Source organism: Ovis canadensis, chromosome 17, assembly GCF_042477335.2.
Source record: "Ovis canadensis isolate MfBH-ARS-UI-01 breed Bighorn chromosome 17, ARS-UI_OviCan_v2, whole genome shotgun sequence".
Lineage (NCBI taxonomy): Eukaryota > Metazoa > Chordata > Mammalia > Artiodactyla > Bovidae > Ovis > Ovis canadensis.
The window spans coordinates 52,550,206-52,577,284 of NC_091261.1; the positions used below are offsets into that span (position 1 = coordinate 52,550,206).

A 27,079-nucleotide genomic window follows, 5' to 3' on the forward strand; every position below is an offset into this window, starting at 1 on the left:
CCATAGCCTTGACTAGATGGACCTTAGTTGGCAAAGTAATGTCTCTGCTTTTGAATATACTATTTAGGTTGGTCATAACTTTTCTTCCAAGGAGTAAGCGTCTTTTAATTTCATGGCTGCAATCACCATCTGCAGGGATTTTGGAGCCCCAAAAAATAAAGTCTGACACTGTTTCCATTGTTTCCCCATCTATTTCCCATGAAGTGATGGGACCAGATGCCATGATCTTCGTTTTCTGAATGTTGAGCTTTAAGCCAACTTTTTTGCTCTCCCCTTTCACTTTCATCAAGAGGCTTTTTAGCTCCTCTTCACTTTCTGCCATCAGGGTGGTGTCATCTGCATATCTGAGGTGATTGATATTTCTCCCAGCAATCTTGATTCCAGCTTGTGTTTCTTCCAGTCCAGCGTTTCTCATGATGTACTCTGCATAGAAGTTAAATAAGCAGGGTGACAATATACAGCCTTGACGTACTCCTTTTCCTATTTGGAACCAGTCTGTTGGTCCATGTCCAGTTCTAACTGTTGCTTCCTGACCTGCATACAGATTTCTCAAGAGGCAGGTCAGGTGGTCTGGTATTCCCATCTCTTTCAGAATTGTCCACAGTTTATTGTGATCCACACAGTCAAAGGCTTTGGCATAGTCAATAAAGCAGAAATAGAAGTTTTTCTGGAACTCTCTTGCTTTTTCCATGATCCAGAGGATGTTGGCAATTTGATCTCTGGTTCCTCTGCCTTTTCTAAAACCAGCTTGAACACCAGGGAGTTCATGGCTCATGTACTGCTGAAGCCTGGCTTGGAGAATTTTGAGCATTACTTTACTAGTGTATGAGATGAGTGCAATTGTGCGGTAGTTTGAGCATTCTTTGGCATTGCCTTTCTTTGGGATTGGAATGAAAACTGACCTTTTCCAGTCCTGTGGCCACTGCTGAGTTTTCCAAATTTGCTGGCATATTGAGTGCAGCACTTTCACAGCATCATCTTTCAGGATTTGAAACAGCTCCACTGGAATTCCATCACCTCCACTAGCTTTGTTCGTAGTGATGTTTTCTAAGGCACACTTGACTTCACATTCCAGGATGTCTGGCTCTAGATTAGTGATCACATCATCATGATTATCTGGATCATGAAGATCTTTTTCGTACAGTTCTTCTGTGTATTCTTGCCACCTCTTCTTAATATCTTCTGCTTCTGTTAGGTCCATACAATTTCTGCCCTTTATCGAGCCCACCTTTGCATGAAATGTTCCCTTGGTATCTCTAATTTTCTTAAAGAGATCTCTAGTCTTTCCCATTCTGTTGTTTTCCTCTATTTGCACTGATCGCTGAAGAAGGCTTTCTTATCTCTTCTTGCTATTCTTTGGAACTCTGCATTCAGATGCTTACATCTTTCCTTTGCTCATATGCATATTTATACCTTAACCCTGAAGACAGTGTTAGAAGTAAACATTAGCAAGGATAAGAAATGAATGTCCCCAGTCCACGGAGATGAAAGGTGACAGACAGCAGACATCTGATCTCTCTCCCCAGCCTCCCCTGGCTCCACTCCAGGACCTGGAATGTTCCCTAATTGAGGGAAAGGATTTCACTTTCACAGACATAGACTAAAGCAGACACCACTTTACAACATCATTCTAGAGCTACCATGATATCAACTAGTCTCCCAAATTAATCACAAATTATGGCCAGCCTCATAACAACCTTTGCTGACTGGAGAAAGAAAATAAGTGACGCAAATATTCTCACAGCACTGGCATAGAAGAGACATTTCCAGATGTCTGAGATGATTTCTTTTAATGCTTACTTTAGATAAAAATGTCATTTCCCATTCAATAAAAGGAAGGTTATGTATGAACTTCAAACAGTTAAAATATTCTCAGCTGTGCTCAGCTTAAACTGTACAAAATTATTTTCAAATGTCAAAACAAATGAATGAACAGTGAATAAATAAAATAATTATGGGGCAATAGGCAATATTACTTTTTACTATGCTTTAGTTTTAAAAGTTGCATTTATCTCTTTTTGCTAGTTGGGAAGAAGACATATACTTCAGATGCTAGAATAGTTGTCATGTCATTTTTATTCGTTAGTAGTATCTAGATTAGTAATGGCACACAATCCACATCTTAAAAACTGCTGAATAAAAGAATGGCTATTCTTATCCTTTTATCAAATAGCTTAGATTAGAAATCCATCCGTTTCCTAATGTGAATTATAATGATTGATACCTCAGAGAGATTAGAAAGATATTAGGGCTAATACATAACAAATATAAAGAGCTGATTTGAACTGAAGTAAATTCTAATTATGCCAAATGTTTCCATATTTTATCAAAAAAAGCAATGCACAGTGTTTGTCTTTTTTAAATTTTAATTTCACTGAAAGTGAAAGTGTTGGCTGCTCAGTGTGTTCAACTCTTTGCGACCCCATGGACTGTAACCTGCCAGGCTCCTCTGTCCATGCAATCATCCAGGCAAAAATACTGGAGTGGGTTGCCATTCCCTTTAATTTCATTAAAACTAAGCAATTTGTGAAAATCGTGCACAGGTTCTAAAAAGACATGAAAGGCAAACCGATGGAAACTTCCTCTCCTTTTTCAATGCCCATCTCTTATTTCAACCTCTTTCCTGGACAAATAAGAACAAAAGCTTCCAACTAACAATCATGTTCAAAACTTCCCAAAAGTCATCTTTTACAAGTCTATTTGCTGTGATCAAGAAGGCCCACAGTGTTTTCTATGAGTGGTTCTGAAGTACCTTGCTTTGTAAGAGCATCACTTTTTCAAGGTAATTTCACATCCACCTAGTGCCTATGAAGTAGGGAAGGACACACATGTGTTTATTATGTATCTTTAGGAGCCTGGTTCCAAATAGGAAAAGGAGTATGTCAAGGCTGTATATTGTCACTCTGCTTATTTAACTTCTATGAAGAGTACATCATGAGAAACGCTGGACTGGAAGAAACACAAGCTGGAATCAAGATTGCCGGGAGAAATATCAATCACCTCGGATATGCAGATGACACCACTCTTATGGCAGAAAGTGAAGAGGAACTAAAAAGCCTCTTGATGAAAGTGAAAGAGGAGAGTGAAAAAGTTGGCTTAAAGCTCAACATTCAGAAAACGAAGATCATGGCATCTGGTCCCACCACTTCATGGGAAATAGATGGGAAAACAGTGGAAACAGTGTCAGACTTTATTTTGGGGGGCTCCAAAATCACTGCAGATGGTGATTGCAGCCATGAAATTAAAAGACACTTCCTCCTTGGAAGAAAAGTTATGACCAACCTAGACAGCATATTGAAAAGCAGAGACATTACTTTGCCGACTAAGGTCCGTCTAGTCAAGTCTATGCTTTTACCTGTGGTCATGTATGGATGTGAGAATTGGACTGTGAAGAAAGCTGAGCACCAAAGAATTGATGCTTTTGAACTGTGGTGTTGGAGAAGACTCTTGAGAGTCCCTTGGACTGCAAGGAGATCCAACTAGTCCATTCTAAAGATCAGCCCTAGGTGTTCTTTGGATTGAATGATGCTAAAGCTCAAACTCCAGTACTTTGGCCACCTCATGCGAAAAGCTGACTTATTGGAAAAGACTCTGATGCTGGGAGGCATTGGAGGCAGGAGGAAAAGGGGACGACTGAGGATGAGATGGCTGGATGGCGTCACTGACTTGATGGACGTGAGTTTGAGTGAACTCCGGGAGATGGTGATGGACAGGGAGGCCTGGTGTGCTGCGATTCATGGGGTCACAAAGAGTCGGAGACGACTGAGCGACTGAACTGAACTGAGGAGCCTAGGTTGTCACAAATATCATAATTTTCTATACGAGTCTCACTTGTTCAAGGTAATTTCACATCCACCTAGTGCCTATGAAGTAGGGAAGGACACATATGTGTTTATATGTGTGCTCACATATGTGAGCAGCCAACAAAATACAGTCAAATGTATTTTGTATCCTATCCCCTCACATTTAGATGACAGCCTAGAAACTTAAGTCCTTCATCTGAAGGCAACCCCTGGGGGAACTTCCCAGGACTTGGATGCATTTGGCAGAGAAATACATGCTTGGATATAACAGTGATTTGTTCCATAAGCTTTTATCAGAAACATTTCTTGATCTTTTTTGATGTTTTCGTGGTACTGTTAAATTTATTAGAGGCAGGTGGGCAGCTAATTGATATAAATGTTCATTGGCGAATTCAATTTACTATTTCCTATGAGGCTTTATTTGATTATTATTCACTCAGGCTTCCAATGTAAGTATAGAAATTGAAGTTGGAATTATACTTGCATACCTGTATTTTTCTCCATCTGTGTAATTTCTATAACTACAAAACAGTAATTTTTAATAAAGTTAAAGTCAAATCATGATTTTTGGATGATTTTATACAAATTAAAGAAAATATTGGCCATCCTTTTTGTACATGCTGCCCACTGTCTTATCTACTATTCTACACTGTTAAGCATTCCATATATTTTGAATGTTCTATTTTTCTACATACATTTCTAAGTATTATCCAAACACTAAAATGTTTCTTATAGACCTACAATGATTCATATAAATGTTGATAAAGCATGTTTACTGAAATATAGTTTCAATTATTACTCTCTTAGCCATGAGTTTTTGTTATTTTCTGTAAATAATGAGATATAATTGACTCATTTATGATAAATCAAAAAATACCATACACAAAAATCTAGGAAAGATTTACTAATCATAAATCTTGAGTATTCCCCCAAATACTCTCCACCACAGCACACCCTAGTTCCTTCTTCAAAATAAAAGGGATTATATTTCATTTATTTGTTTGCCATTGGATCTATAAAAGAGCAGGGGTCTATCCTTTATTTTCTGCTGAATCCCCAAATGAAAACTTTTAAATGCAGAGCTTAAAGGTGAAAAAATGAATAACACCAGAGTTTTCAATGCTTTTACATAATTTTATACTACATAAAATTAGATATAAAATTACTAATTTTATTTTCATCTCTAGATGAAGTTTAAAACTTCAATAAAAGATATGTCAAGCTTCTCAAAACAATTTAGAGATTATTCATTTTAAAATGTGAAGCATATAATCTGGATGTGGGTAACTATTTTCCAAGTAAAATAACACTCACTGAACTCATAACATTCCTGTGAGGATTAAATTATGGAATTCCTACAAAGCACTTAAAACAATGCCTTACAGCAAGAACTCAAAAAGCCGTCTACTAAATGTGTTTCTATACAATAATCCTCCCAAAAATACCTCTCTCGGCTTTCAAGTTCATTTTTTCAGTTGATTTGTAAAAATCCCTAAAAACTGTAGTCAGGCTCTATAATCTGAGTGAGGAGCAGAGAGAGGAGAAAGAACACTGTGCCCAGGTCACAGCTGACAATGACTTGTCCTTGACATTCAGTAAGTCATTCGCCGTGTGTTTTAGTTATTTTATGTGTTCAATACAGGAGCTGGCTCAGAATGAGCGAAAAGATCATGTCCATATCCGACAATCATTGAAATCTATGATTTCTTCATTGAGTACACTGACGGTCAGATTTTTAAGAGCGCTCCTTTTTTCCAGTAAAAAAAATTGGCAATTCTTTCAGTAGTGTATTTGCTTATTTTGCTTCTTGTCCTAAAATACTATAAACTCTACAAGAGAAGGGACTCTTTATATATAAATGTTATATAATCTGTTAATTTATTTGAAGGTCAGTGATGACAGATGCTTAAACTAACTTTATTTCCGACCTGGCCTCTGTCATGTTTATTACAATGATGCAAATATGCAACTGTTCACGCTTCTATTCTAGTGTCAGATAGGAATGTTTTAAGTCATATCTTGTCCTTGCTCAGTGATGTCACAATGGCAGAATTTTAGTGGAAACATTTGATCTCTGTAAATTTTCCACAATCATACTATATATTTTTATTTTTGCAAAGTCAACATAAATGTTGCAAAATCTTAAACTTTAAGATTTTAACTATATTTAATATCTAACGTCCTCAATAACCTATAACTACCATAGGAGACACAAAGGTTTGAATACTAATCATATTATGAAGGTATTGATCAGTGAGTACTGCATTTTCACTTCTGCAAAGCTTGATGTAATTTAATGAATAAGATTAATTTGTTGAGATTTCACAATTGGCTGCTCCATAACCTAGGCTGAAAATATTATGTAGTGAATATCTACCAATGCCCAATTACCTCATGTGCTAATTATTTCCTGCAGAGTATACAGATGAATGCTTTTGAAAATCAAGAATATGCAGTCAACTAACATCAAAAAACTGCCCTAATGACAACAGATGACTATAAATGGGTTACAAGATTCACATCCATAATGTCTGGCCCTTCCCAAAGCAGAATTTCTTGGCAACATCTAAGAATATCACTGCCTGGAAAATAAAATATAAAATAAAATAAAAAAATAAAAATTTAAAACTCTTTTACTTGTAATTACATAAAGAAAAGCAGAACTATCTACTGAGTAAAAAAATGTTTAACTTTACTGAATGTAATTTTATGAAAGATTTAAATATATCAGTATGAACCATCTATAAATTTTGAACTTTTTAACTAGTTTTCTCTATTCTGTCCTTAGCATATACAGTATTGAAATAAATCTTTGGACTAGGACTTCATTTTGTTTAATTTAAAGGACATTACTTACCAGTGCCTTTATAGTATTTTGTGCAGTTACCATATTCAATATCTTCCTTTTTAATATCAAATTGAGGCAAGGCAATTTTTTCTAACTGGACAGGATCCCCCGACTGCCAGATAAATCTTAAGTCATCAGTTGTGTAACCAACTATAAACAAAAATAAACAAAATACTAGCTTGGGATATAACATTAACACTTTTTCAATATTGAAACATCCAAATATTAAATATAGAAATGGTAAAACAATAGGCCATTCTTACATGAAACTTCTGTTAGAAATGTAAAGAGGTAAAAATCTATGGCCACTAATGCAAGTATTCATACAAAAGTTACAGATAACTGGCTTAAGGAAATGACAAGCTAAAGTAATCAGCATATGGCAAATGGTTAAAATCCCAGGGTGTCAAAAATGGTAGTACATTTGTCTTTGTCAGAATTCTGAACTGTCATCAATAAAATAGCAAGAAATAAGTGATACTAGCTTCCTGAATGTAAACATTGATAAACCATGCCCATATGCTACCTGGAAATTTTTAGAGAAACTTAAGCACCAAAACAAATTTTCTGGAATAATTAACTACCAACTTCCTTAAAGGAGTTGCATGGCCTCAGAAAAACAGTACAATAGCTCCTCAGAGGGACATCACTCCATCACTAGTGCCTCTGGGGGCCCACACTGTGGGCTTAGGTAACCTGGCTATAATGCAAGGGCCCATGGGATTATGGTATGTAATAGCCTACCATTCAACTCTTACATGCCTGTATTTTTAAAAGCCATACTTTAGTGTATACAGTAACAGAAGTGAATATATATACACATTTGAAATTTATACAAATATATACTGATACACAGACACACACGTACAACACACACACAAAGTACATACATACACTTCCATCTGCAAAGTCTCAAATTATAGTCAGAAAGCAATAAATATTGCTCAAATTTAGGATCCAGCTTCAGTAAATTAAAAATAAATAGCAACAACAACAAATAACCACTAAGTAACTGTAAAGTGTATCATCAAGTACATACAATACATTGTATAAGGTTATTCTCTGTAGAAATAAGACACAGAATATGGGTATTCAGGCTGAAGACTCCTTACACTAGTGTTAGGTTTTCATGTTCTATTACCTACTTTTATTTTCACGTGACAAGATTCATAGCAATTTACCTTAGTTTAGAGCTAATCCTTTTGGTGAAGACATATATCTTTCAGAAACTGAAAAATACATGATCACAGAAGCAAAGAAAATACAAAATCCAATTTTGTAAACAATATTTTTATAGATCCATAGAAAGTGAATGCCTGGTAAAATTTAGTTAATATTTTTTCAGGGTTTTCCAAATTTTTTTGCTGTGATAAATACAGTTTTAACATTAGAAAAGTTATTAGGACAGACATCATTTTCTCCTTTACATTGTCTATATTACTAATTCAGATCAAGATGGCAATTGGAATAAGTTAGAACTGTAAAACTACACCTAAACAACTCAACTGGAATTTAAAAAAAAAACTAATAAAATGCCAAAACAAAATAGCAAAAAGATTATCTTAGTACAAATTATATAGTAAAACATAATTCTAATAAAATATAAAATATTTAAAATATAAAATTTATAATTTCCCTATATAAATTACTCTAATGCCTGAAGTGATCTGAAAGTCACTCAGTCATGTACGACTCTTTGGGACTCCATGGACTGTAGCCTGGCAGGCTCCTCTGTCCATGGAATTCTCCAGGCAAAGAAAACAGGAGTGAGTAGCCATTCCCTTCTCCAGGGTATCTTCCAAATCCAGAGATCAAACCCAGGTCTCCCACATTGTAGGTGGATTCTTTACCTTCTGAGCTACCATTCTAATGCCTGAAATGAAGTGAAGTGGAAGTCTCTCAGTCGTGACCGACTCTTTGCAACCCCTTGGACTATACAGTCCATGGAATTCTCCAGGCCAGAATACTGGAGTGGGTAGCCTTTTCCTTCTCCAATTCTAATACCTATTTACAATCAAAAGCATTAGTTTCAGCATTGTTATCTATCATATTAGTAGCATGTATTGTCTCGAAATTTTAAGCATTTTATTCCTATAGTCACTTAGGGTCTCATTTACATACAGCTCTCAAGTTGCATCTTGCAACGCTGTGTATCCATGGGAAACAAGGTCAAGTCCAAAGGGCAGGAAAGAGTAATAGATAACCTGAAAGCAGAAGCAGAGGTCTTAGAACTCATTTAACACATGCCTCAGTGACACATTGATTTTTAAAGAAAAATATAAATCCACAAACATAAGCCATAAAAAGAGTACCTCATACTGACAAGGACATCTCCATCTCGAAAAATGAAGAGAAGGATGTTTTCCTGGGTGACATCATGAAAATTGGCACTTTTCTCATTTGCAAAAAATAAATCAGGTTTCCACAGACATTTGTACATTGTGGGGTCCACGGTCAGGGCATCTGAGCCCCGGAAATCACTAGGGAGCTTCAACCTGGGATCGTTCCATTTTTGCCTCAGGAAGATGTTGACTCTATAATCCTGGAAAAAAATATGCGTGCATGTGTGTGTTTACTGCTATTTTTAAGAACACGTTCAGCACCAGAATAAAAAGGGTTCAAAGATTAGCAGCACAAACATGCTTGCTTGTCTAACATCAACTAGGATCACAATAGCTCAGGTATCGTTTGTGTCTTTCTAATGACTCTACAGCTATCCTCTTAGCACTTGCAAGTTCAAATGCCATCACAGTACTTTACCAATAATTGCTTTACCCTAACACAAACACTAATTATACCAGGGGGTTAGTTGGTATTGCCATAAAAGCATATGGACTGCTAAATGTTACCATTATTCTTCCCCCCAAAGTAGGATAAATTTTAGTTAAAAATAAATAAGAAGCCAAGAGAAAATATTTCACTTGTCTTTTACTCAACAGCAAATTACGAAAATGATTTATATGTATATAAAACTACAAGGGTGGTGGTGGAGGCATGAAGTGGGAGTTTGGGATTAGCAGACGCAAACTATTATATACAGAATGAATAAACAATAAGGACCTACTGTACAGCACATGGGGAACTATATTAAATATCTAGTGATAAACCATAATGGAAAAGAATATGAAAAAAGACTATGCCTATGTATAACTGAATCACTTTGCTGTACAGCAGAAATTAACAGTACAAATCAACTATATTTCAATAAAAGTAAAATAAATAAAAATAAAACTATACGTAACACTGGATTATATGTATATTTGAGAAAGAAAAGAAAAATTATCCTCAATAACTCATATAAGTAAATGATTAGAGAGGTATTCAAATAAGATTTGGATTATGCAAAAGAGTAAAGGTATGTACTAAAGTATGTACAAAATTTGCACATGTGATGCTATATTCAACAATAGTAGAAAAAGGTTTGGAAATCCACTAAATAGCTGCTTACCTCAGTTTTTTGCCTCTCTCTAAAGTTTTAATTTTACAATTTTGTAAAAGTTGAATTATATCAAGACACAGAGATTCTAAGAAGATATGACCCTAGAAACATATTTAACACCTTAATACATTTATTTGCCAGTGAAATGGCATTCTGACACACATTGGCTTGTCAATATATAAACTCAAACTCAGCATTGTGGCATCATGCTCAGGTCTTTTTTAATTTTAGATGCTGAACTGAGAATACGCACAAAAATGTCCAAGGTGTAAACCACTTTGACTTAAGCCTCCTTATTTTCAAGTATTCAAAATTCACAAAATATTACTTATCCATAACCTTTCGATATGATAAAAATGAAACAGATCATCATTTTCAAATCAAAATGTAAATATTTAAATAGGAAGAGATAATAGCTTATCTTTTATTAAATAATAAGATCTAATGTTACTATTAGAAGTGAGAAATAGCTCCACCATCAACAGAAATTTGGGTTAAAGATTTACTGAGCATGGCCATGCCCATCAGAACAAGACCTAGTTTCCCCCTCAGTCAGTCTCTCCCATCAGGAAGCTTCCATAAGCCTCTATCCTTCTCCCTCAGAGGGCAGACAGAATGAAAACCAAAATCTCAGAAAACTAACCAATCTAATCACATGGACCACAGCCTTGTCTAACTCAATGAAACTATTGAGCCATGCTGTGTAGGGCCACTCAAGATGGATGGGTCATGGTGGAGAGTTCTGAAAAATGTGGTCCACTAGAGAAGGGAATGGCAAACCATTTCAGCATTCCTGCCTTGAGAACCCCATGAACAGTATGAAAAGGCAAAAAGATAGGATACTGAAAGATGAACTGCCCAGGTCAGTAGGTGCCCAATATGCTACTGGAGATCAGTGGAGAAATAACTCCGGAAAGAATGAAGGGATGGAGCCAAAGCAAAAACAACACCCAGTTGTGGATGTGACTAGTGATGGAAGCAAGGTCTGATGCTGCATAGGAACCTGGAAAGTTAGGTCCATGAATAAAGGCAAATTGGAAGTGGTCAAACAGGAGATGGTAAGAGTGAACATCAACATTCTAGGAATCAGCGAACTAAAATGGACTGGAATGGAAGAAAAATAGCAAGACCATCTCCTATAAAAACAATTGCAAAAAAGCAAAATGGCTGTCTGAGGAGGCCTTACAAAATACCTGTGAAAAGAGGAGAAGCAAAAAGCAAAGGAGAAAAGGAAAGATATACCCATTTGAATGCAGAGTTTCAAAGAATAGTGAAGAGAAATAAGAAAGCCTTCCACAGTGATCAATGAAAAGAAATAGAGGAAAATAATAGAATAGGAAAGACTAGATTTCTTCAAGAAAATTAGAAACACCAAGGGAACATTTCATGCAAACATGGGCTCAATAAAGGACAGAAATGGTATGGACCTAACAGAACCAGAAGATATTAAAAAAAAGTTGGCAAGAATACACAGAACTATACAAAAAAGATCTTCAGACCCAGATAATCACAATAGTGTGATCACTCACCTAGAGCCAGATATCCTGGAATGTGAGGTCAAGTGGGCCTTAGGAAGTATCACTATGAACAGTTGAACTATTTCAAATCCTAAAAGATGATGCTGTGAAACTGTTGTACTCAATATGCCAGCAAATTTGGAAAACTCAGCAGTGGCCACAGGACTGGAAAAGCTCAGTTTTCATTCTAATTCCAAAGAAAGGCAATGCCAAAGAATGCTAACTACTGCACAATTGCACTCATCTCACACGCTAGTAAAGTAATGCTCAAAATTCTCCAAGCCAGGCTTCAACAGTACATGAACCGTGAACTTCCAGATGTTCAAGCTAGATTTAGAAACTTCAGAAGAACCAGAGATCAAATTGCCAACATCTGCAGGATCATGGGAAAAGCAAGAGAGTTCCAGAACACCCAAAGCCTTTGACTATGTGGATCACAACAAACTGGAAAATTCTTCAAGAAATGGGACTATGAGACCACCGGACCTGTCTCCTAAGAAATCTGTATGCAGGTCAAGAAGCAACAGTTAGAACTGGACATGGAACAATAGACTGTTTCCAAACTGGGAAAGGAGTATATCAAGGCTGTATATTGTCACCCTGGTTATTTAACTTATATGCAGAGTACATCATGAGAAATGCTGTACTGGATGAAGCACAAGCTGGAATCAAGTCTGCCAGGAGAAGTATCAATCACCTCAGATATACAGATGACACCATCCCATAAGGATGGCAGAAAGCGAAGAGGAAATAAATAGTCTCTTGACAACAGTGAAAGAGGAGAGTGGAAAAAGTTGGCTTAAAGCTCAACATTCATAAAACTAAGATCACGGCATCTGTCCTATCACTTCATGGCAAATAGATGGGGAAATAGTGGAAACGGTGACAGACTTTTGTTTTTTTTGGCTCCAAAATCACTTCAGATGGTGACTGCAGCCATAAAATTAAAAGACACTTGCTGCCTGGAAGGAAAGTTATGACCAACCTAGACAGCATATTAAAATGCAGAGACATCACTTTGCCAACAAAGGTCCATCTAGTCAAAGCTATAGTTTTTCCAGTAGTCATGTATGGATGTGAGTGTTGGACTATAAAGAAAGCTGCTGCTGCTACTGCTGCTGCTGCTAAGTCACTTCAGTCGTGTCTGACTCTGCGAGACCCCATAGATGGAAGCCCACCAGGCTCCCCCATCCCTGAGATTCTCCAGCCAAGAACACTGGAGTGGGTTGCCATTTCTTTCTTCAATGCATGAAAGTGAAAAGTGAAAGTGAAGTCGCTCAGTCATGTCTGACTCTTGGCAATGCCATGGACCACAGCCTACCAGGCTCCTCTGTCCATGGGATTTTCCAGGCAAGAGTACTGGAGTGGGGTGCCATTGCCTTCTCCTAAAGAAAGCTGAGCACAGAAGAATTGATGCTTTGAACTCTGTTCTTGGAGAAGACTATTTGAGAATCCCTTGGACAGCAAGGAGATCCAACCAGTGCATCTTAAATGAAATCAGTCCCAAATATTCTTTGGAAGGACTGATGCTGAAGCTGAAACTCCAATACTTTGGCCACTTGATGTGAAGAAGTGACTCATCTGAAAAGACCCTGATGCTTAGAAAGATTGAAGGCAGGGCAAGGGGAAAACAGAGGATGAGTTGGTTGGATGGCATTATCAACTCAATGGACATGAGTTTGAGTAAGCTCTAGGAGTTGGTGATGGACAGGGAAGCCTGGCCTGCTTCTGTCCATGGGGTAGCAGAGTCAGACACGACTAGGCAACTGAACTGCACTGAATAATCTGTCAAAATGATTGGTATTCCAAAAGTATACACACTAAAAGCTATTTTATTACCTCCTCTAACTGCTGTGGAGGCTTTCCTTGGTGGCTCAGATAGTAAAGAATCTGCCTGCCAAGTCAGGAGACATGGGTTGGACTCGTGAGTCAGGAAGATCCCCTGGAGAAGGAAATGGCAACCTACTCCAGTATTCTTGCCTGGGAAATCTCATGGACTGGAATTTCCCATGGAAAATCCCAGAGGAGCCTGTCAGGCTATAGTCCATGGGGTCACAAAAGAGTCAGACACAACTTAGCCACTTAAACAACAACATAACTACTGTGTCTTATCAAATCATCAAAAACTGCATCTTTAATCCTCAGTATCTCAAATATGCATTTGTGGTATTATGATAAAATACCGTGTCCTAAACTTATATTTAAGGGTCAGATAACAGTGCCAATGTATCTTTTATAAGCCTGTTATTAAAGCCACATTATCTTATTTCGGTCAGTGATCATGACATGAAAATTGTGAAGATGATTTAATTTTTCACTTGTTTAATCCATATAAAACTATAATATCATTATACAGGTATTTACTGTGTGCTAGGCATATTTGATTTAAGTGCCTTACAAAAGATCTTTGTATATGCTTCCTAGTACTGCGAAATACAATGTAAGCCTACCATCATGTTTTCCTTTTTGTCTGGCATTCAGGGAACTAAAAGCTAAGCCATAGAGCCCAGCAGTCCCCAACCTTTTTGGCATCAGGAACTGGTTTCCTAGAAGACAATTTTTCCATGAATGTGGTAGGGAGTGGGGTGGTTCAGGCATAAGGTGAGCAATGGGGAGTGGCAGATAAAGCTTCACTAGCCGCCCCCCACCAGCTGTTCACCTTCTGCTGTGCGGCCCATTTCCTAACAAGTACTGGTACTGGTTCCCAGCCTGGGGATTTAGGGATCCTTGTTATAGCCAACTGAATTAATGCATAGCTCACTTCCTGATATGAGTATTATTGTTTGGCTGCTGAACATTTAGTACTATTTCAATTACTTCATCGTATTTTTGTTATTATTAGATACCACAAATCACCTCTAGAAACAGGGCTGGATAAAAATGAAGTAACTGTTGAGACATTGCCACATACTGACAAGAGTCTTTCAGCATTATTTAGGCATGGCTCCCAGGCAACTTTGCCAGTGTAGCTGCTAAAATCAGGATGCTGGTTCCCTTTTTAATGAGTTAAATAAATCACTGACATGTCCTCACAAAATGCAGTTGTTTCAACCTTTTAAAAATTGTGCTTTGTTCTCAAAAAGCAAAACACAAAAGTACCATATGACCCAGCAATTCCACTCTTAGGCACGTGCCCCTAAAAACTAAAAGAAGAGACGACAACTGATATTTGTACACCCTTTTTCATAGCAGTGTTCGTTATAATAGTGAAAAGGTGAAACAGTGCAAGTGTCATCAACAGATGAATGGATAAACCAAGTGTTGCACACACATATACATCATGGATTATTACTCTGCCATAAAAAGGAAAGAAACTGGGGTACATGTTACAACATGAATGAATCTTGAAAACATTACCCCCTAAAAATCAGGACTAAGGAAGAATTTGCCTAGTATTACTACTTAGAGCAGGGATACAGGGCAAAGCTAACCCTGGGGAAGAAAAGCATTTAAAGGGCTGGCTAGAAGTCTGAGAAAAGGTAGAAAACCCTGGGAATGTGATTTCACCAAACTAGAGTCAAAAGCTTTAAGATGGTCAACAGAGCAAACACCATCAAAGGTCAAATAGAATCAAACTGAATACCTTGAGCAAATGAGGAAGCCATTGACAATTTCAGCAAAAACCCTCATGGAAGGACAGAGGAGCCTGGCGGGCTACAGTCTATGGAATCACAAAGAGTCAGACACGACTGAGTGACTACCCACAGCAGAGTGGCATATAACGAACGAAGATGGCAGAGGGTTAAGAGGTGAACAAAGATTCCTATCTATCAGATAGAGATAAAATAACACACCCACAGTACAGGGTTTTCATAAGGAATAAATGGGAAAACATACGTAAAGTACATGAACTTCACCTGACTATATTATGTGCTAAGCAAGCATTTTGTTTTATTGGGACATACTCATTATGTTGCTATTCTTTTATAATGTTGGTAATAGTGGTTAATAGGCTTTTTGCTTAAAAAAAATCCTGCCGATACTGTAATTCATTGGGTTTGCTCAGTACTGTGCCAACTGACCTACAATTGCACTAAATAGTCAGCCCTTTCTAAGGTCACAAATCTTGAAACTGTGCCTTGAGCATCTACTGAAATTCTTGCTTCTAGCTGCACTGGGATAAGCTCAAAACACTGTTAGTTTGGGCTCTCTACTATAATCCTGTATCAAATTTTATTTCTTAATAGAACTCCAGAGTTGTTTTAGAATGAGCATCCCTGAAAAACGGGAAATCAGTTACTTCATTGTATTATTCTTGGTCATTACAATTTATTATCTCATTATGAAAGTCCTTCCAAGATGCTTTTCTATTAGCTACGTAGCTACATATTATTATAGTGAATACAAGTTGTTGCAAGTTTATATAAGGGGTGTTTAAAATTTTTACAATTTAAATTAATAGCTTTGGCTCCACATTCATTAGAAGATAAAAGCTTATTAGTTAGGATGCTTTCATTCATTTATGAGCATTTCTAAATAATTGCTAGTTACTGGCATTTCAAATGCTCTATGTTAAGATAACTAATTTGGAAACCTATTTATTTTCATTTTCAATTACTCAATCACTATATTTACAACTCTATCGTATTATTTTGCAATGAAGAAATTCCCATCAGAAAGACTTCTTTTATCACTGGAAAATTACTTAATTGTTTTGAAAGAACTTGGTGACAAATACTATCATTGTTCATCACAAATAGCACACTAACAGTCATCATCTGGAAAAATGGATGTTCTCCAAGATTTTCAGTACCAATTAACACCCAAATTAAGCTACTTCTCAAGGCAATAAAAATTTCACAAGAAGACATTAAAACTAGTTTGTTTCATTAATGATATTTTAGTTTTAAGAACTGTTTTATATCTTGTGTTATCATTAGGATAGCTAGCACAGTTACTTGTAATTTTTACCTAACACTTATATATGCAATTTTTACTCTTTTATTTTCTTTATGATAAAAAAATGGTGTTCATGGAAACAAAGAAGATCATATCTCATGGTATCCGGCAGGATTACATTTAAAATTCTGGCAACAGAGCTTGTTTTTCAACCAAGCCTGGTTTGAAAAGGATTTAAATTTAATCCTTAGTGAGGTTAGACATTTCATGCAAGAACTGCAAGCTAACCAAACGTCAGTAAAAATTCTTAGGTTACACTTTATTTTTCTCAATATGACATTTTAAAAAGTTTTATTAAATACTGTTCTGCAACACCATATGACTATCTAAATTTTTCTAGAGCTATGCCAATATTCCATTTTGATTGGGGGTGCCTGCTATGTGGTGCAATGCGGCCACTTTAACTATAACCTCCATAAGCGTTGCAATCTGCCAGATCAGATCCACAGAAAGTTCTCAATATATTTCTGTTAAATACAGTAGTGAAGAAGTAATTCCCATGACATTTCAACAGATTCGGAGATTGGTCCAGCATTATTTACACCACTTATGTAATGGTGCAAATTTTCTATATGAGTTGATAGTAACAAATTACAGGAAGGGAAAATAAAACTGGGGTGTTTCTCATCCTTCCTGATTGTCTAAGACAGGTGACTTTTGCACAACACTGGGTTAGTAGTGCTTACCCGCCGTGCAGCTAAAAATCCACATGTAACTTTATTGTTGGCCCTCTGTATCCATGGATTAAGCCAACTAAACAGCCATACCTCATACACAGATAGTACTATCGTGAAAATGGTAAAAGTGGACCCATACAGTTCAAACTCGTGTTGTTCAAGAGCCAACTACATAATACTATGATTTATGATGTTGAGTCACCAAAGCTTCTGAACAAAACAGCTAGAAGAAATAGAATAAAAAGGATTTACCATCATTTTGAGGTAAATCCACTAAAAAGTAACTGACAAGGAAAAGACATAGAAATACAGTATATATTAACTAATAAAAACATAGCTTCTCTTTCTGGTTATGTCCTTTTGATGATTAACTTGAGTGAGTGAGACTTTTAATAATCACTGCACAAAAAATGACTAGCTATTTTGGCATTTCCATATATGGAAACAGTAATGTACGTAATCAGATAGCCCTCTAGAGAGGAGAAAGTCATATGTAATCAGATAATTCTCCAAGAGAATTTGAGAGAAAAAAATTATTAACTAGTGTCCACCAGCATGTGTATCAGTTCCTGAATGCTGCTAAAACTATTACCAACAGTCAGTGGCTTAAAGCAAGACCAATCTTGACCTTCTAGGTCTGGAGTTCAGAACATCAGAATCAGAGTCACTGAGCTGAGGTCCAGGCTGATTCCCTCTAGAGGTCTGAGCAGCCAGTCTGATCCCTTGCTTTGCCCAGCATGGCAAGGCTGTCTGCATCCCTTCACCTGGATCCTCTTCATGTCACCTCCACTGCACTGGTTACATCACATCTCCTGTTACTGACTCTACCTTCCTGTCTCCTCTCCTAAGGACCCTGGTGATTATACTGGGCCCACTTGATGATCAGGATAATCTGCATTGCAAGACTTTTAATTTAACCACAGATGCAAAGTCTCTTTCACTGTGTAAAATAACATATTCACAGGTTCCAAATATTAGGAAAAGGTCCTCTTTAGGGGACAACTATTTAGCCTAGCACAGGGCACAAGCCCTGAAGATGAATAGCAAGAGAAGAAATTAAATATTTTAAGATTCGAGTATCTAAGATGCAAAGTAGACAAAAAAAAATGGGGCAAGCATGTCAATATTATCCTATAATAAATTAAACAATATTGGAAAGTTAATAACAAAAGCAATAAGAAAAATTTAGATAGTCATATGGTGTTACAGAACAGTATTTAATAAAACTTTTTAAAATGTCATATTGAGAAAAATAAAGCAAAAAGTAAAAAGAATAGTAAACTAAGACAAGTTTTAAGAAAAGAAATTTAAATTTACATATAGGAGAAAATATATAAAATAAATTTGTTTTAAAACAACAAAGATAAGTAATTTCCAAGAACCAGAATTAAGCTCTTTTCAGTTCAGTTCAGTCACTCAGTCGTCTCTGACTCTTTGCGACCCCATGAATCACACAGCATGCCAGGCCTCCCTGTCCATCACCATCTCCCGGAGTTCACTCAAACTCATGTCCATCAAGTTGGTGATGCCATCCAACCACCTCATCCTCTGTTGTCCCCTTCTCCTCCTGCCCCCAATCTCTCCCAGAATCAGAGTCTTTTCCAATGAGTCAACTCTTTGCATGAGGTGGCCAAAGTACTGGAGTTTCAGCTTTAGCATCATTCAATCCAAAGAACACCCAGGGCTGATCTTTAGAATGGACTGGTTGGATCTCCTTGCAGTCCAAGGGACTCTCAAGAGTCTTCTCCAACATCACAGTTCAAAAGCATCAATTCTTTGGCGCTCAGCTTTCTTCATACATGACCACTGGAAAAACCATAGCCTTGACTAGATGGACCTTTGTCAGCAAAGTAATGTCTCTGCTTTTGAATATGCTATCTAGGTTGGTCATAACTTTTCTTCCAAGGAGTAAGCGTCTTTTAATTTCATGGCTGCAATCACCATCTGCAGGGATTTTGGAGCCCAAAAAGAAAAAGTCTGACACTGTTTCCCCATCTATTTCCCATGAAGTGATGGGACCAGATGCCATGATCTTTGTTTTCTGAATCTTGAGCTTTAAGCCAACTTTTTCACTCTCCTCTTTCACTTTCATCAACAGGCTTTTGAGTTCCTCTTCACTTTCTGCCATAAGGGTGGTGTCATCTGCATATCTGAGGTGATTGATATTTCTCCTGGCAATCTTGACTCCAGCTTGGGCTTCTTCCAGCCCAGTGTTTCTCATGATGTACTCTGCATAGAAGTTAAATAAGCAGGGTGACAATATACAGCCTTGACATACTCCTTTTCCCATTTGGAACCAGTCTGTTGTTCCATGTCCAGTTCTAACTGTTGCTTCCTGACCTGCATACAGGTTTCTCAAGAGGCAGGTCAGGTGGTCTGGTATTCCCATCTCTTTCAGAATTTTCCACAGTTGATTGTGATCCACACAGTCAAAGGCTTTGGCATAGTCAATAAAGCAGAAATAGAAGTTTTTCTGGAACTCTCTTGCTTTTTCCATGATCCAGTGGATGTTGGCAATTTGATCTCTGGTTCCTCTGACTTTTCTAAAACCAGCTTGAACATCTGGAAGTGCATGGTTCAGGTATTGCTGAAGCCTGGCTTGGAGAATTTTGAGCATTACTTTACTAGTGTATGAGATGAGTGCAATTGTGCGGTAGTTTGAGCATTCTTTGGCATTGCCTTTCTTTGAGATTGAAATGAAAACTGACCTTTTCCAGTCCTGTAGCCACTGCTGTTTTAGCTGAACCCAAATATGAGTTTTTTCTTGTCAGGTACAACTGTGTTGCCCAAACAGAAATGAAGCCTACTATTAAAACACATAGAAAACTAATGCAGCAGAAAGGCATAGAAAGTTTGGCAAGATCATGGATTGTAGTGTAACAATAATTCGATATAATTACAAAGCATATCTACACTAAAGAAAATGGATTTTATAAACAGGCTTTATTTCCATGAAAGAGTTCTTATGTATTTCTGACAAGGCAAAATATGTATATAGATTGTTATAATATATCATAATACTTAACTTTCTCCCATGAGTACAAAAGTTTACATTTCTGTTATAAAAACCCACAGATTTCAGTCAAAGGTAGGAATCGAATGGAGAAATCAACAAATATTTTAAGCATAACCGTAGAGCAGATGCCACTTTGCCTCTAACAAACCTATATTCTCACTGATTTGAGGGTCTTAGTTCAGTTGTCACCAGCAGTAGCATATAAACTGATATAATAAATGACTGTTGTAACAACTTCAAAAGAGGATGATTACATTTATTTGATGATTTTGGTGAAAGTGAAAGTGAAATCTCTCAGTCATGTCAACTCTTTGCGACCCCATGGACTGTAGCCTACCAGGCTTCTCAGTCCATGGAATTTTCCAGGCAAGAGTACTGGAGTAGGTTGCCATTTCCTTCTCTATTGGATCTTCCCAACCCAGGAATTGAACCTGGGTCTCCCACACTGCAGGCAGATGCTTTACCATCTGAGCCACCAGGGAATTACAGCATTAATCATGAGACCTTACAGAAATGGAAGGCAGCAGAATGTAGATGAAGACACAGACATGAGAAATAGGAACCATAAAGCTAAAAACTGAGATGTGAAAACAAGATGAAGGAGCACATAGCCCTGGAGGTTGGAGAGTTTCAGGAGTATTCATATGGCTGTGATTTTTCTTCTACTACACAGTTACAGATTGTGAATAAATGTGAAATTGCTTTCTGTTTAGCCATTGACATTTAGCATCTGAATTAAAAGACAAATAAGCAGGAAGGAATGTTTTACAAACAGAATTGGCTAAAATATCCTTACAGTGTTAATGCCCATCACTTCAATGGATTCTTTGTTAGGTAATGAACTTTATACACTGAGGAAAAGGGCTGCCCCCTTCCTTCAAAAGTTGCTCCACCTCTGTCTGCAGCTCTTAATGCTGCATCCACCACCAGGCTCTGGAGTTAAAGCAGAAAGGCTTGAACTGCAGAGGAAAGCTCTGGCCAATATTGAAGCTTCCCAATTTTAGGACTTCCTTTATTTCAGCAGACCTTTGTAGGGAAATTTCTAAGGGGATATTAATAAATAAAACTTCAACTGTACAACAGAGTTACTAACAAATGGTTCATTTTTTTTAGGATGAGATTCTACTGTAAAATATGACATTAACTTGCAAATGCATCACAACCCTACAGTCAATGTCCCTTTAGGGTGGCGATGCCAGAAAAAATATTGTTCCTTAATTTCTGTAGTTTTTTCACTCACTTTAGGGTGTAACACATCAAGTGCACAAAAGATTCAAGCACAAGCCTCTCTGTTCAGCATACTATTACCATGAACTATTACCATATGACACTGTTCAGCATACTATTTCCATGAACATATATTCTGTATTTAGACAAATCTAAGTCTCTCTACTTTTCCAGCCTCTTGTTCTGGAGGTATCTTTTTGCTTACTTACTTTTTTTTTTTTTTTTAAGAAATATGCTCCTTCAGTTCAGTTCAGTTCAGTCACTCAGTCATGTCCAACTCTTTGCGATCCAATGAATTGCAGCATGCCAGGCCTCCCTGTCCATCACCAACTCCCAGAGTTCACTCAGACTCACGTCCATCGAGTCAGTGATGCCATCCAGCCATCTCATCCTTGGTCGTCCTCTTCTCCTCCTGCCCCCAATCCCTCCCAGCATCAGAGTCTTTTCCAATGAATCAACTCTTCACATGAGGTAGCCAAAGTACTGGAGTTTCAGCTTTAGCATCATTCCCTCCAAAGAAATCCCAGGGCTGATCTCCTTCAGAACAGACTGGTAAAATCTGCTTGCAGTCCAAGGGACTCTCAAGAGTCTTCTCCAACACCACAGTTCAAAAGCATCAATTCTTCAGTGCTCAGCTTTCTTCACAGTCCAACTCTCACATCCATACAGGACCACTGGAAGAACCATAGCCTTGACTAAATGGACCTTATTCGGTAAAGTATTATCTCTGCTTTTGAATATGCTATCTAGGTTGGTCATAACTTTTCTTCCAAGGAGTAAGCGGCTTTTAATTTCATGGCTGCAGTCACCATCTACAATTGGCTATTACCAAAAAAAGACGAGATCCAACAGAACTTTGTAAATCAACTGTACGATAATAATTTTCTTTTTAATGAGAAGCAGTAACAAGTTCTGTTTAGAATGTGAAGTGATTGTACACTATTAGTGGAAATTCAAACCAGTAAAGCTACTATTGAAAACAGTATGGAGATTCTTCAAGAAACTAAAGATAGAACTATCATAAGATCCAGCAATCCCACCTCTGGGTATATGCCCAAAGGAAACAAGACATCTAGAAGAGATGCTTGCATTTCCATGTTCACTGCAGTATTATTTACAACAGCCAGAGTACGGAAACAACCTAGGCACCCATCAATGAATGAATGGACAAGGAAAACGCAGTACACACATGGACATATACATACATATAAAGTAGAATATTATCCAGCCTTAAGAAAAGAAGGAAAATACTATCATTCACAACAACATGGATGAACCTGAAGAGCATCATGCTAAGTAAAACAAACCAGACAGAGAAAGACAAATACGCCATGGTATCACTTATATGTCGAATTAAAAAAAAAAAGTCAAATCCATAGAAATGGAGAGTTGAAAAGTGATTGCCAAGAATTTGGAGTATGAGAAAGAGGGAGAGGTTGGTAAAAGGTATAAATGTATGGTTTTAAGATGAATAAGGTTTGAGGATCTAGGGTGTAACATGGGGACCACAGTTGTTAACACTACTGTGCACTTGAAATTTGCTAAGAGAACAGAACTTAAATGTTCTTATAAAAGAAAAAAAAAATAGACACGAGATGATGGATGTGTTAATTACCACGATGGGGGAAATCTTTTCACAATATAGAAGTGTATCAAATCATCACACACGTTTTAACTTTCTTACAATTTCACCTGTCAGTTATACCTCAGTAAAGCTGAAAAGTAAATAAGCCCACTCTTGGTGACTAGGAGGAAAAAGAAAGAAATACTTGCTTATAATATAACTGCTCTCCACACCTGTGTATCTTCTTAGTTACCCTCCTGAGTCATCGCTACTATTTCCAGTTGGTATTTGTAACAAGTCATGAAGAACAAGCTTTGTCTTCGACACATTTTTATCCTTGAAAGACATATAGTGTTACCTCCATATGGATAATAGCTTGTACCTTTCCTAACTATTACACAACAAGGTATTAAAGAGTTTGTTTTTTGGAAAAAGTGAGCAAATCTATAAAATATCACAGCCCTGAAAGAGACATCTGTAAAAATCTGTCTTAGAAGTATGAAATAAACATTGCCAAAACCAAAAAAATAATCATTACAATAAAGTAGATTATTTAAGTCTATTTGATGAGCATGGTTTCAATTCTGAACCTTTAGGCTATATCTGCACAACACAAAGGGAAAGATAGGTTATTTCCTCAAAAGAAACAGCAAATATAAATAATTTGGCTCCCCTGCATAAAGGTCTCTAAATTGACAAAACTAACACTCTACTGTAATAGCATTCTTTACTCTGTTATTTAATCAATAAATTCAACATGGTCTCCCCAGGTGGCGCTAGTAGAAAGAACCCACCTGCCAGTGCAGTAGATGTAAGAGACTCGGGTTCAATTCCCGGGTCAGGAAGATCCTCTGGAGGAGGGCATGGACAGAGGAGCCTGGTGGGCTGCAGTCCATGGAGTTGCAAAGAGTTGGACACGGCTGCAGCACTTGCCACATACACATGCACACATTCAACACGAGTCTATTTTTAAAGTATGCTGTGCCAATACTTTTATGGTGACCTGGGCTCACTTTTTGCTAGGCAAAAGCAGAATTTATTAATTTATTTAAACAATATTAGTTAATAATACGGCATTATTTATGGGCTCACTCATTGAGGGCCTACTGTCTTCTGTATTTTATGGAAAATGAAGGAGCAGAATGCACTGTTTCTGACTTTGAGAGATTAATACTCCATCAGAGAACAAAATTAAAACACACAAAAAGAGCTGAATTACAGTCAAGAAGTGAACAGTTTAACAAACAAATAAATGATAGAGATGAAAGACATGGATGGAAAAGGCGGCAGAGAGTGAGTGAGTGTAGCTCAGAGTAAGAGGCTCTGCTCAGACAAGAGATGGAGGTCAGAGGTAAGAGTGCAGGCTGAAAACCGGTGGAATCTGGCCCCAGCAATTGGTGCTCTGGGTTCGCTACTATGAAGAGTGAGCAGAAGGATGAGAGAAGATCATATTGAGAAACCATGCACTATTGTATTATGATCCTCAAATAATCTGTGAGAAAGTTCCTACCTCTTTTCTGTCAGCCTTTTACCCCAGGTATTTTCAGCTTGATACAATCAAAGATAGACTGATGGGACCAAAAGTGCAGTGTCTGTTAACTGGAAGGCATTCAATATTTACTAAAGAATAGATACATTAATGGTACTTAATGAGCTAGGACACATGTGTTGCTCTTGTGCAAATGAGAAAAAAACAAAAAACAAAAAACCTGTATTAGTTGTCCTAAAATGCAGGATAGTATTGGGGATGTTTCCAACAGGATGTAGCACCTCAATCATGGTGTTTTAGGGGTAGTATAGTGGTGCCATGAAAGATAAAACAGGGTACAGGGAAAAGCACAGATACCAAATAAATTTCCTAGAAGTTTCACCTTGAGAAAATTACATTTCTCACTCTTCTTATGGGAAGTGCTTAAACTAGCCATATTTTCAAATGATGAATGCAACTCTTGTCTCCTCAATGATACATACTTGTCTTTACATTGTTTAAGAGCTTTCTTGATCTATAATATACTAGATATACAGCCATTTAGGTTAACTAAAAGTCACTGGAGTGAATTTTGGACTTGATTTCAAAATAACTAATTATTCAAACTACACACTCTCTAAAAAAAATTAAGTATTCAGAGTTAAAGATATGCTTCTGTGAAAAATGAGTAACATTCTCATCACAATATATTTTACTATGATATTAATTAATATAAAAATGTGTCATAATTTAAATGTAACATACAATTTTATAACATACTATGCTGCTCCTAGGAATACAGGAATACATTCTTTTTCTGGTCTGAGATATTCCCTGAAAAGATACACTGTGTTCTAATCATTACTATTAAGCTTTTAATCTACACCTTATATTATTACTTAAGAAACATATAAGTATCTCAAAAAATGATGCCAAAAAAAAAAAAAACTTTTAAGCCTTCTTCCTCCCACCTGAAATACCATTTGAGCATGTGGTTTTTCAGAAAGGGTATAATATTAATATTTTAAAACATTAATAAGCAAATGGACTTTCCTGAATGTCTTTGAGAAGCTGAAGGGTAATTGAACCACACATCACTCAGGGAATCCACAAATCATCCTTCACAAGCTTCTTTGTCCCTAACACCCAACTCATGCCAGTCAGCAGCCCCACCCCAAGCCTCTCTTTCCTGTTCTTTCTTTTCTTCCTGGGCCTTTCCTTGTTCTTTCTTCCTATAACATAATCTTTTCAGGGAGCTCTGTTGCTCTACTTCAGGAAAATCAAATTTGCTTTTTACAATTCTCTGCTTCACATATCACAAAAGTAGTACAAGAGAGAAAACAAAGATTATCCTCAGGAGGCTAGAAGACAAAAAAAAGACCATGAACACAAATATTTTTTAATGCTCATACACATAAGCGTCTTAGGAAACAATGTTGCACCAGAATATTAATTGCACAAATCCCTTTCCCAGGTGGCATCCACTTAGCTGTTCAGAGTGAAAATGTTAATTCTCCCAATTCTGTAAGTTTCAATGCAGTATAAAGACTAAATGTGAACTGCAAAAATACAAAGGCATTGAAATCACTAATTCAACAAAACCCTGAAATTTGAATATTTATACTAGGAAAGAGCATACATTTTCTTTTTCCTGGAAATTACTCCTTATTTTTCAGTTATAATTTCTTCTAATATTTTCCAGTTAAACTATTCACAACTAAAAATATGAAATGAGTTTTAACCTTACCATTGTTGTCTCTTGAATAGAGCCAAAGCTGTTGATAAAAATGTTGACTACTACATCAACAGGAATGCCTGTCAGTAAAAATTAAGGATATAGTTTAGTGGCTATAAACACCTTGTCGGAATCTTCATATTTTTATGGTTTATACAGTTGATTGTTATATTTTTTCCAATCTACACAGATGTATAAACCTATGGTTTCAAGATACATGTTCACAATTGCTATTAACTTATTCTTCTAAATAGGGATCAACACACAAACAAAAAATGAGTTATGTTGTTCTTCATAGCATTATTTATTCAGAAATATTTCTCTTTTAAATTTTAGGGACTCTGGGAAAATACATTTACCTTAAAAATTTTTCAACTGATCTGATGCATTTACTTTAAGATATTATAAATTATTTTTTAAACATCACTTAAAAATATGATTTATGTTTTGCATTTTATAGTCTTTCAAATTTTTACCTTAAATGGCAAGCAGAATACAACAATTACTATATTTTGATTTTTAATCCATGAAAATGTAAACTTAATCAGACATACAACAGAATCATTATAAAGATTTTTGTCTGACCTGTTGGAAAATAATTTTAGAGTTCATAGAGTGAGAACTAAGGTATAATGTTGCCAATTTCTTTTTTGCTTTCTTTTTTTTTTTTTTTCACTCATTGTGGGTTGCTGCTTGGGCTAACAAAGGGAAAATGTGAAGTTAGCCTTTTGGCCACATAACCTCTGACTGATGAAAAACAGGTGTCCAATCAATACATGGTAGACATGTGACAACCCAGACCATGGCGCTGTTGAAAGTAACAGAGTAGGTTCTGGTAATGAACAAAAAACTCTGTTTTTACAACATCGTTGTATAACTTCAGTTG

At 36.7% G+C, this 27,079-nt stretch overlaps 1 protein-coding gene across 1 annotated transcript in view; it reads right to left on the reverse strand.

The window, feature by feature from the left end:
- Positions 1–27,079, reverse strand: part of GLRB (glycine receptor beta) — a 96,089-nt gene that overhangs the window by 26,611 nt on the left and 42,399 nt on the right. The window contains exons 4-7 of the mRNA XM_069557600.1: positions 26,206–26,273; positions 8,964–9,193; positions 8,773–8,855; positions 6,661–6,801 (exon numbers count right to left, since the gene is read on the reverse strand). Coding sequence (XP_069413701.1) covers positions 6,661–6,801; positions 8,773–8,855; positions 8,964–9,193; positions 26,206–26,273 — 522 coding nt within the window. The remainder of the gene's footprint in view (positions 1–6,660; positions 6,802–8,772; positions 8,856–8,963; positions 9,194–26,205; positions 26,274–27,079) is intronic.